An 11,848-nucleotide genomic window follows, 5' to 3' on the forward strand; every position below is an offset into this window, starting at 1 on the left:
GAGAGAGGAGCGGAGAGAAATGAGAGGAAAAGAAACATAAGAGAGCTCCACTCCTCCACATATTCCTCTTCTTCTATATCCATGGCTACTCTCTCCTCCTCTTACTACTCTCTTCAACCTCTCTCTTATTTCTCTTCTTCTTCTTCTTCCTCCTCTTCATCATCATCTCTCATTGTCTCCTTCCATTCTCTTTCACCAAAATCAGTAACCCCATTACTGTCTCGCTGCTTCTCTGTTTCGCTCAGACCCAAACTCTCAATCCAACCAACCAGGCTCTTTGTTCCCCCAATTTTCCTTTTTGCTGGCTTTGAAACCTCCATAGATACCCAGACTTTCCTTGCCACTATCAGTGTTCTCGTCACCATTGCTCTTTCTCTCTCTCTTGGTTTCAAGGTAAAAAAAACTGCGCTCACTCTCACTCTCACCTTCATTTTTCTTTTGGGTTTTCGTTGTTTCTAGCAAAGTAAAGAAAAATTGAGTGAAATGAGGTTTTCTTTTATGCTTTTTGCTGGGTTATGGTTGATGGGTTTTGTTTTCAATTAATATATTTTATTCTTATTTGCAGGGTGATCCAGTGCCTTGTGAGCGTTGTGCCGGCAATGGTATGGATTATCTGTTTTGTTCTTTCTTTCTTTTGTTAATGTTTATATATTTGTTTTAATTTTACTTGCTATAACTGAAATTAACACCATGGTTTGCCGCATTCTTTGCTATAAGAATAATTTTTAATTTTTGTTGAGTTTTTTTGTCTCTTCTTTTTTCTTTTGGCCATTTTGCTCGCCCCCAGCGATATGGCTCTGATACCATATAAAAAATCACGAGGTTCTATCTCAAAATCAATTGGTGATGAGTGAAGTAGTCCATCTTCTTATAAATGGTTCAATACTTTTATATTTAATTCATGTGTGACAATGTTCTCCAATATAACAGAGATTTTGGATATGACAAGTCAGTTTAGATGTTTGAAAGTTAGATGCAATGCCCAAAAATTAGAAGTAACCAACCACCACTTAGTCTATCAATAGCTTAAAATAACTTATTTTGAAGAGTTTTTAACTCCTTCTAGTTGTCTGATAAGCTCCAAGTAGTTCTACCATCATGCAGTAAGAAATTCAATGATAATACATTAGAGGCTGCCACTGAAATTTGTAAAATATGAAGACGATAACTAGATCTTATTATTTTCATTTCAAGAGGACCTAAAACATCTATGCACCAGTTGAATCTGTACTATGAATGAAACACATTGGAAGAGCTTATGAGCAACAGTTGTTGTTATGACTGTGTTACATGCTTTATCTAGCTGTAAGACTTGCCTTTTAATAATAGTGAGTAGACAACTAGAAGACATTTCTCCTTGTTTCCCAGATGGTCTCCCTTGTTGTTCTGCTCTATAGTAAATTTATTTGAAGCCTAGAAAAGAACTAAAGCGCTACTTAGTAGTTAGTTGGGAACAGTTAGATAACTGCTAAGATTCCTAAATGAAGGAATAGATGTGTACATTCTATTAAGTAGCATTAAGGATCCCCTGTTTAGTGTCAGAAAAGAAACCGATGTTTAATGAACCAAAATGTGTAGTTACAATATGCCAATTAAATGATTGTTGTCAAGAATCAAGATCACTTGGATATTACCTTGGAATTTGGATAAGACTGCCTTCCCCCACCTAACTTTGTTATTGTAAAAGTGGCTCTGTCTGTCTTCTCGGTCGATTTGAGTTACCTTTATCTGTTCTTTTTTAGGTTTCTTAATCCATGACAAGGTTTAAAAGAAAAAAAAGAATACTAATTTGAATTATGCTAGGCAGGAGGGACAAAATGTGTATTTTGTAATGATGGTAAAATGAAGCAAGAGACTGGATTGGTTGATTGCAAGGTGTGCAAGGGTGCAGGTACTATTTTCTTATATATTTATAAGCTTTTTCTTTTTCCTCTTTTCATGTTGTTTGGATTATTATGGTAACCTAATTGTTATGGCACAGTAAATTGATTATTGTGAATTATTATATATTTACATGGCATATCCAATAATATACCTTAATATTTATATTTATTACCATGTGCTACACTGTCAATAAAGAAGAAAAATTAAGCATGAAAGTGCAAAAAAAACTGTACATGCCATTCCAGTCTATTATGTTACTTTACACTCTTAGAAACACACATGTTTTGGTCATTTTAATGGACCTTTGCATTTAACATAAACGCAAAATGAATATAATTTTAGTTCTCTTTGAAGATTATATCCTGATCTTTGGTGATAAAAATTCAGATTCAAGTGCCATACATTACTTAGTCCTTTGGGCAATAATTAGTCATGACCTGAAACTTTCTTAAAATTTTATGAAGATATCAGATTAATGTTTCCATATTCTGTAGGATTAATTCTCTGCAAGAAATGTGGAGGTTCTGGATATTCTCGACGATTATGAACTCATTTTCTGGATTTTCATACCATTAGCCAGTCTTACTCTTCGACTCGTTTTTTCTTCTAATTGTATGATAGCTGTATTCTTTCTTTTTTCCCGAATTCTAAATTTGTAATTGTTTCTTCAAGAACATTCCTACTTCTCTCTACATATATGTAATATTATAGGTTCTAAAAGAAAGCAATGAAATAAATAATGATGACAAATTATAGATTCTGGTTTTGGTGCACATGCCAATAGCTCATGAGATCAACAATCATGTGTCTAATAGATTGATACATAGTTCTTGACGATGTGCAATTATATGTGAGGTGATTAGAAAATTGTGACTTGACTAGTAACTTGTTCTTGAAGATGTGCTCCTTGAGGATCTCAATGTGTTCTTCGAGGACCATGACTTGGATGAGCTCCCACAATACCATGAGTTGCTCCTTACTACCTAATGACATTGTTGAGCTCTATGAGGACCTTGACATAGACGAGCTCCCTGAGTACCATGAATTCCTCCCATCGAGGTTCTCTGAGGGCCATGACCTCGATAAACTCCTTGAGTTGCTCACTAATACATGAGGACTTTGATGTGTCTCTGAGGACCATGACCTCGATGATCTCCTCGAGTCCACGAGTACCACGAGTTGCTCCCTAAAAGGGACAAGTTTGACCTCTTTGTCGCTTGTCACTAGCCATCTTGAGCTATTACCATGAGCCCTTAACCCAAATAACACTATGGTAGAAAGAATAGATGGAGGGATAGTGAGGAATGAATGAAGTAGGAGTGTTCGCGGTGCGGGTGTTGCAGATTTTGACTATTTTTTAAAATTAACTCACACAAGCGATTTTTCTGATTTTCTAAACTGTACCCGCACCGCAAAACTAAAAAACCGCAGAAATCGTACCGTAAAAAATAGTGCGGTGCAGTGCGGTTTCTACGGTTTGGACTATCACCAATAAATAAACTATCACAAATACAACAAAATTTGGCAACACTTGTCAAAAATACTATAAGACTTGAAAATAAATATGAAAAAAAAATTAAGTTTCAATAATACAATAATTAGTGGGCTTTGGATTAGACATTCACATATTGGACCTAAATAAATATAAAAATGGGCTATTTTCAAAAATATGGGAAAAATTATTAAGGTTATGATAAATATGGCATAAAAAGTAAATACCACTAAATATGGCATTATCTAACCAATCAAACTAAAAATATGGTTTTTTTCTAAAAAAAATCCATACAAAACATTAAAAAGAAATCTGAATTTAAAATTCATAAAAAATAAAAACTTAATTAAATTACCATAAAAAATATTAAAATTCCCTTCATATTTATTTTTTTTAAAAAAATAAAACAAATAAAACTATAGTGATTGCCGAAGTTGTCACTCGTGCTGGAAAAGTCACGGAGTTCTTGTCGGCCTTAGGAAAAGTCGTCGGAGTAGCCATGGTCTTGAAAAAGTCGCAGAGTTCTTCTTGACTAGAAAAAATCGTCGAATTAGCATTGTCATTGGAAAAATCACCCAAGAACCGGTTCTTGATGTTAGAAAACAGGTTTCTTGGTGATTTTTCGGTAATTTCTGATGACAATGCCAAGTCACGCTATTCGTGAGTTTGATGTCGGTCTTGAAAAAGTTGCGGAGTAGTTCTGGTGTTGGAAAAATCGCCGAGTTATTCTTAGGCGTAGAAAAAGTCGTCGAAGCTGGCATTGTCGCCAAAAAATCATTAAAAAAACTCCGAAAGTGGTTTTTCATCGAAAGCTAGTTTCTTCACACGAAAGTGGTTTCTTCATCAAGGAACTAATTTTGTTACACAACGATAATAAAGATTATGAAAACAAAACAAAAATGATATACACGAAAATAATTGAAACCAGTTTCATCAATCAACCAAATGAGAAAAAAAATATAAAAAAAATTACCGAAAGCTGGTTTCTTCATCGAAAACGAAAAAAAACCGGTTTCTTGGTGATTAGCCCGATAATTTTTTACGGTGACAATGACAATTTTGACGAATTTCTAGAGTTTCTTGTTGATGTGAAAAAGTCATACCGAAGTAGTTGTCGGTGTATTAGTCGTCGGAAGATTCTTTGCCAACGTAGAAAATTCGTCGAGCCATTGTCGTCGAAAAAATTACGGAAAAATTACCAAAAAAGCTTGGTTTCTTCATCGAAACCGAAACGATTTCTTGGTAATTTTTAAAGCGACTTATGCCAATTCTAATGACTTTTAAAGTTTCTTGTCGGTGCGGAAAAGTCGCCGAGATGTTGCTAAGCGTCAGAAACGTCGTCAGAATTGGCATTGTCAACTGAAAAATCACCAAAAATAGGTTTCTTAGACTTTAAGCCGGTTTCTTGGTGATTTTTCAGTGATTTTTCAGCGAAAATACCGATTAAATTCGACGAATTTTTCATACGAAACAACTCAGCGACTTTTAAAACGCAAGCCGCTACTCAGAGTGACTTTTCGAAAACCCGACGGCAAACTCCGGTGACTTTTCCGGCATCAATGACAAATAAAACTTCCTAAACAAATAAAAACAGTAAATATGGGATTTAGAAACCTAATTACATATATGTGGCATATCAAATACCATACAAAAACCTAAAAACAAAAAAATACCATATAAATTGGCCAAACTTAAATGTGCCATATTTATCATAAGAACTTTCAAAATCCCATACTAAGTGTAATTTCCTCTATAAAAATTGGTATTTTTATAATGTACAGTGCGGTTTGAACCGCATATTAATAATTCAAAATCGCAAATCGCACCGTACCGTGCGGTTTAGGAAAAATTCAAATCGCGACCGCACTGCAAAGAATTTTAAACGTATTTTTTTTTTTAGTGCGTTGCGGTGTAGACGGTTTGAGAGGTTTGATTAACACTCCTATAAGGACTTATAGGAGATAAAATCTCTTCCTTAACAACATAGGAGAGGAGGGTTGTCACTCCATCGATCTCGACTCGAGCTATTGCCATGAGCCCTTGACCCAAAATTCAATCCTTTCAACAATCATTTGTCTACTTATACTTTCAACTCCATCATCTTTAATAACAATACAAAGATCTTCATTTATCCACCTACGACTCCCTTATGTTTTTTTTTAATTATTATTATTTATTTATTTCTCTTCTCTATATATATATTTTGTGTTGTTTGTTTGGGAAGTATCATTTTATTACGTATTGTGTTTAAACATTAAACTGTGAAAAAACATGCTTAATGCCCAATGTTACATTTCCCATTAGCTTTCAGAAAAGCATTTCACTTTCACCTGTGCCGGCCGGCTTGGAATGTATAATATTAATTTTAATATCAAATAGAAACAAATTAATGACCAAATTAATATATAAATAAATTTAATAAACATTGTGTGTGCTGTTAAAATATAAAACAAAACCACTCAACAACTTTTGGGATGAGCCCTTAATACAAAACCAATATTTAAGCATGCAAAATTATATAAACCAATAATGTAAATAAATGATGAGCATAATTATTAGATACTAGTAGTGTCTAATATTGTATTTTTTAGATGTATGGCCTATTAGATACTAGTAGTGTCTAATATTGTACTTTTTAAATGTATGGCCTTGCGATTAGTTAATCATACTCTTTAAAATTATTATATTAAATTATATACGATCTGATATTTAGTTAAATAAATAGAAATATTACTAAGAGAGTGCTAGACACCACTAATATCTTTTAGCATTTATTGGAAATTGATCTACCTAACAAATTAGACATTAAAGTTTACACTGTCTTCACAAATAATAAGGCAACAAAAACCAGGTGCCAAATAACAAACACCAAAATACTACTTGCTCTAGTAATCCTTGTCTTTGCTAATTTTTCCTTTAAAAATCAACAAAATTTAATTCTCTTCACTACTTCAAAAATCCATATTCACTGCAAACGACATGTCGTTTCACAGCACCAACGACTCCTCCTCATCTCACCACGAACCGTACGAAGTAGACGAATGTCGTGGAGTCCTCCGCGTTTACAGCGACGGCTCCATCGTCCGCTCCTCCAAGCCAAGCTTCAACGTCCCTATAAACGACGACGGCTCCGTTATATGGAAAGATGTCGTTTTCGACAAGGTCAACCATCTCTCCCTTCGGCTCTACAAGCCAGCCGCAGCTCAATCCGGCTCTAAGCTTCCAGTTTTCTTCTACATTCACGGTGGCGGCTTCTGCATCGGCTCGCGTACTTGGCCGAACTGCCAAAACTACTGCTTACGTCTGGCTTCTGATCTCCAAGCCGTGATCGTTGCGCCGGACTATCGGCTTGCGCCGGAAAATAGGCTTCCGGCGGCTATTGAGGACGGGTACACGGCTGTGAAGTGGCTCCAAGGCGAAGCCGAGTCGGTGGATGAGCCGGATAAGTGGATGTGTGACGTGGCGGATTTTGGGAACGTGTTTATTTGTGGGGACTCGGCTGGTGGAAACATTGGTCATCACTTGGCGATTCGACTCGGTAAGGAATCGGCCGAGTTGGGCCGAGTTAGAGTAAAGGGCTATGTTCTTTTGGCCCCGTTTTTTGGGGGAACTGTGAGATGTAAATCGGAGGCTGAGGGTCCTAAAGATGCTTTTCTCAATTTGGACTTAATTGATAGGTTGGTAATTCTCTTATTTTCCTTTTATCATTTAGAGTTGTTTGATCTTTTCTTATGTTTTATAAGTTTTCTTTTGTAAATTTCTAGAAAGAAAATTGGACTTGTTTTTATAAAAAGACTACTATACTCTAGTTTTTCACATAAATACAAATTTGGAGCTTTAAAAAGAATAAAAATAACATAAGATATATTTTAGTTTTTAATATAACATGGAAATTTACAATTTTAGTAATTAATATAACAATGGAGACTTATTAAAATTTAAAAAAAATTATAATTAAGATTTTTGCCCCTTAAATTTTAAAATATACTAAATTATGCTACTTGAATTTTAATGACCGTTAATTTTTTTTTTTGAATTATTGAAATTGTTGGATTTTTCGATTGCATTTAATTTTACCAATTCAATGATTGTTTATGTAATGTTTTCGAGACTTTGATATCTGTCAAATTATGCTTCTCAAACTTTGACATGTACTAAATTACATTTTCTGAAATTTCATCCATGTTAGACTTTCTTTACTAAAATTGAAAGTTCTTAAATTCAATAATCTCAATAATTCAGAAGATGATTTTTAACGATCTTAAAAGTTCATGGAATATTACTAGATACATGTCAAAATTCGGGAAGCAAAAATTCTAATTAGCTTTAAAAATAATTTTACTATAATCACCTTTAGAGTTCCAATTTACATTTGTTTGACAAAAAATGGGAGTTAATTATGTAGTAGAGAAACTATAGGGCGAAAATAATATTAACCCTTAAAATATTGGTTTTGTATATAATTAATAAATAAAATTATAAAGACATTATTCCATATTATTCCATTGTAGAGTGAAAATGAAATTGGACCATGATACTAATTACTATAAAGAAAAAGGAAATTGTGATTAATAAGTGTAAGGGAATATTGTTGTAATTAATCTTTATTATATTGGCATGATTGAAATGTTCAAGTACACAAAGGTATGATTAAAATAATTGTTTTTTATATATATATATGTATATATTTATTTATCTATTCAAGAAAAAATGATTTAAAGTGGAAATTTGATAGGTTTTGGAGGTTATCTATACCAATTGGAGAAACCACAGACCATCCACTTGTAAATCCATTTGGGCCATTTAGTAGCAGCCTTGAGAAAGTGGAACTTGATCCTATTTTGGTTGTGGTTGGGGGAAGTGACCTACTCCAAGACCGTGCTAAAGACTATGCAATGAAGCTCCAAAATTGGGGCAAAAAGATTGAGTATGTAGAATTTGAAGGACAACAACATGGTTTCTTCACTATTAATCCTAATTCACAACCCTCGAATCATTTGATGTCTATTATCAAAGGCTTTATCGCTCAAAATTCTACCTGAATTAGATGATTCAAATTTAAGTTAAGTGCTTTTAATCAGTCTTTCTATAAAGAGATAAAGAGTATGTGTAATGTGAGTTATGCCTTGAAAGCAATTATATTGTGATTTTGCTCAAGTAATAATTAATATCATCTTATTTGGTTAGTGTTGTTGCTCATTGTATTATTATAATGATATAATTTATTGAGATTTTTGGAAACCGATTAAAATAAAAGTTGAGAGATTAAATAAAACAATAGAAAGTAGAGATAGAGATTTTTACGTAATTTGGGTATTAGTGAATCTTAATCTACGAGTCAGTCGTATTTGGTTAAGTAGTCTTAATATATTATAGTGGAGTAAGAACCCTGGCTTTTTGCTATACTGTTTACAACAAATTTTTAACCCTTTGCATGAGGGTATAATGTAGTATTTATAGGTTAAGATCTGAGCTCGATCATACCCATGACCTGTTAAGGTTTGCATGTAAACATGACCCACTAATAGAGTAAATATATAAATACATTGACTGTGGGCCCATAGACCGAGGCCCAACTCGTGGGGTGAGGGTGATCTGTATGCTTGGGGACCATGTGATACTTGACAGATGGCATGCGAGCGTCGTCTTTGTGTATTATAGTGTTAGAATAATAATCGTTAGACAAAAATGAGGTTTCCTGACACAAGGGACAATCCCCTGATTTGGTGGATTCAGTGTTAGAGGGTTGTCACGTCATCTTGGACTAGGTTTTCAGGGTGCCTCTTGGAATGTCCTTCTAAATGTATCCCAGATGCTCATCTAGAGGGTCTTAACTACTTCTTCTTATAAGGGCGGAATGTCTTTTCAGATTCAGAGAGATCCAGTCTGAGAGGTAAATATCATGGGCCTTGGATAGGTGATAGGCACATCCTTCCGTACATTTTCTGTATCTGTTTGTGGTAGAATTTGTCTTAAAGTTAGTTATATTAAAAAATAAAATTGTTAAAAATTTAGCTTAGAGTCTTATTTTTACTATTTTAAAAAAAAAATATATATTTTATCATTTAACAAAACAGAAAATCTAATTAATAACCTTTATAAAATACAAGGTCCACAATAATATTTACTGCTTACTTCTTATGTAATTTTTTGATCTTTTGAAACATTCTATCAGAATCAAATTGTATCGGTCACTAACTATTGTGAAGAAAGAATCCAATCATAGTGAGCTAAGTAAGTGTCATCAAAATCAACAAAGTTTCATCATATTGCGTAACAACCAAAGTCCTTAGCTGTTATTCTCAATATTAGAAGAATCATTTGGAAAATGATTGCATTTAATGGTATGTTTGCTTTGGTGTAATCAAGATTAGAATGAAATAGAGATTACAATTACAATGTTTGGTTGGGGCTTTTAACTTTACATTGTAATGAGTATTACACTATTTGGATGAATTCTGATTATATGAGTATGACAAATGAATGAGGATTATAATTACCAATATATATTACAAAAAAACTTTTCTACCCTTCTTTTATTACCTCTTTACCAAATGTAGTTGGCAATAAATAAAATAAGGATATTTTGGTCAATATATTGATTATTCAATTTTATTTTTATACTAAATCAAATAAAGAAAAATGATTACAATATTCATTACAAAATAAACCAAACATGATTATATTCCATTACTATTCTTATTACCATTATAATTACATTCCAGTAAACCAAATGTCACCTAACTTCTTACTTGTTAATTGAAGAAACAATGATAGAAAGAAATTTAGGAAAAGGAACTGCCGTAGAGCATTTTAGAGAAAATACTTGTTGATAAGTATGCAAACACCTCATCCACATTGATTGTACTTTGTAACCAATCTCGAAGCTAAACAAATAGGCCAAAGGTTTTCAAGATCGTTGATTCATTATATTGATCTTCCATTTCCATTCCAAACCAAAATGTCTTGTTTTTATTTTTAATTTTAACTAGTTATAAATTGAGTTAGAATTTTTGACATAACAAAATATGTACACAAACTTGGCACAATACAATATTACGGTCGCGTAGACCTAGATATCAAGCATAAAGACATGCCATGATAAAAAAATATGAGTTAGCCAATAATTTGAGAGCATACTTCAACTCCATAGTTAACTGTATTAATAAGAGTAATTTGCGGCATAAATACCTAAGTTTATCTTTTAGTTGCAGATTAATATCTAAGTTAAAATTTTGTCGGTAAAAATACCTTCTGTCATACTTTTGGAACTTCCGTAAGTACCTGGCTGTTAAATGCTAGGTCAGCCCCAGATGTTTCACTCATTGGTCCAAATTATTTAATTTTTTTTAAAAGTAAAAATCATTTTTAATATTTAAAAATAATAATAATAAAAAAAAAGCTGAATTAAATAAAAAATATCAAAATCAAAACAAACCTAAATCTAATTTCTTTGTCTACTGAGTTCAAAAGAAAAAAAAAATTGCTTCGTCTACCTCGGCACCGACGGACGAGAGGGAGAGCCTTCATCGCGACCTCTCTTTCTTTCTCGACTCCTATCTCTGTGTTTTTTCTGCGCAGAGCCAGAGAGCAACTCCGTCAGTCTATGGCCCTCGAGTTCTCTCCATTCCCTCTCTCCTCTCTTTCTCGACCTCTCTCTGCTCAGAGCCAGACGGAACGACTCCGAATTTCACCACCTTGAAAACCCCTAGATCTATATCTTTGCCTCTCTTTCTCTCTCCCTTGGGATCCTTCTCTTTGTTTCTCTCTGTGCGAACTGACATAGATTTGGCTAAGGTCTTGGCGGAGATTTGGGCATCGTCATGGGTTCTATCGTAAGATATTTTGAATCTGAAGAAATATAAATAATTTTAGGAAAATTTAAAGTTTTATTTGTAATTTTGAGATATGAGTGCAATTGATTTGGTTTTATTTTATATTAGATGTATATTTTTACCAGATTTTATTTCTCACCATTAAGATTCTTTTTATGAATTTTGGTATATAAATCTAAATTTTGTTAGTGTACTGAGTAATGAAATTTTGGATTCTGGTTTGGTGTTTGTTCCTGGGGTGTGCGACTGGAGATTGTTTCCTGGGGTCCGTTTGGTTTCGGGGTTGTCATTGTGTTTGGTGTGCGATCAGCCGAGGAAGATAACGCTCGAGTATATTTATCATAAATATATTGTTCCTAGGGTCATTGGTTTGTCTTACTGGTTTGTTTTTATGGTAAATATATTCATTGTTTGTTTTTGGGGTTGTCATTTATTATAAAAGAGTGATATGTTTTTCCTATTACGGGTTTGTCATTGGTTTGTTGGTGTGGGATAAGTGCTGGGCCGTGGTAGTAAAAAAAAAAAATTATGTTTGATTTAATTAATTTTATATATTTTTATTTTTAATATTTTTTATTTCAAATAATTTTTAATCAATTTCAAATAAAAATATAAATTAAATAATTTGGACCAGTCA

At 33.2% G+C, this 11,848-nt stretch overlaps 2 protein-coding genes across 2 annotated transcripts; both read left to right on the forward strand.

The window, feature by feature from the left end:
• On the forward strand, nt 1-2,644 carry LOC115718601 (uncharacterized). Its single transcript, XM_030647412.2, has 4 exons — nt 1-393; nt 566-602; nt 1,808-1,891; nt 2,379-2,644. The coding sequence occupies exons 1-4, from the start codon at nt 82-84 to the stop codon at nt 2,429-2,431; spliced, it is 486 nt and encodes a 161-aa protein (XP_030503272.2). The 5' UTR covers nt 1-81; the 3' UTR covers nt 2,432-2,644.
• Nucleotides 2,645-6,176: 3,532 nt separating this feature from the next.
• LOC115718789 (carboxylesterase 15) lies at nt 6,177-8,560 on the forward strand. The gene is made up of 2 exons (XM_030647614.2): nt 6,177-7,053; nt 8,112-8,560. Exons 1-2 carry the CDS (start codon nt 6,356-6,358, stop codon nt 8,416-8,418), a joined length of 1,005 nt encoding a protein of 334 aa, XP_030503474.2. The 5' UTR covers nt 6,177-6,355; the 3' UTR covers nt 8,419-8,560.
• Nucleotides 8,561-11,848: the final 3,288 nt, after the last annotated feature.

Source organism: Cannabis sativa, chromosome 2 (genome assembly GCF_029168945.1).
Source record: "Cannabis sativa cultivar Pink pepper isolate KNU-18-1 chromosome 2, ASM2916894v1, whole genome shotgun sequence".
Lineage (NCBI taxonomy): Eukaryota > Viridiplantae > Streptophyta > Magnoliopsida > Rosales > Cannabaceae > Cannabis > Cannabis sativa.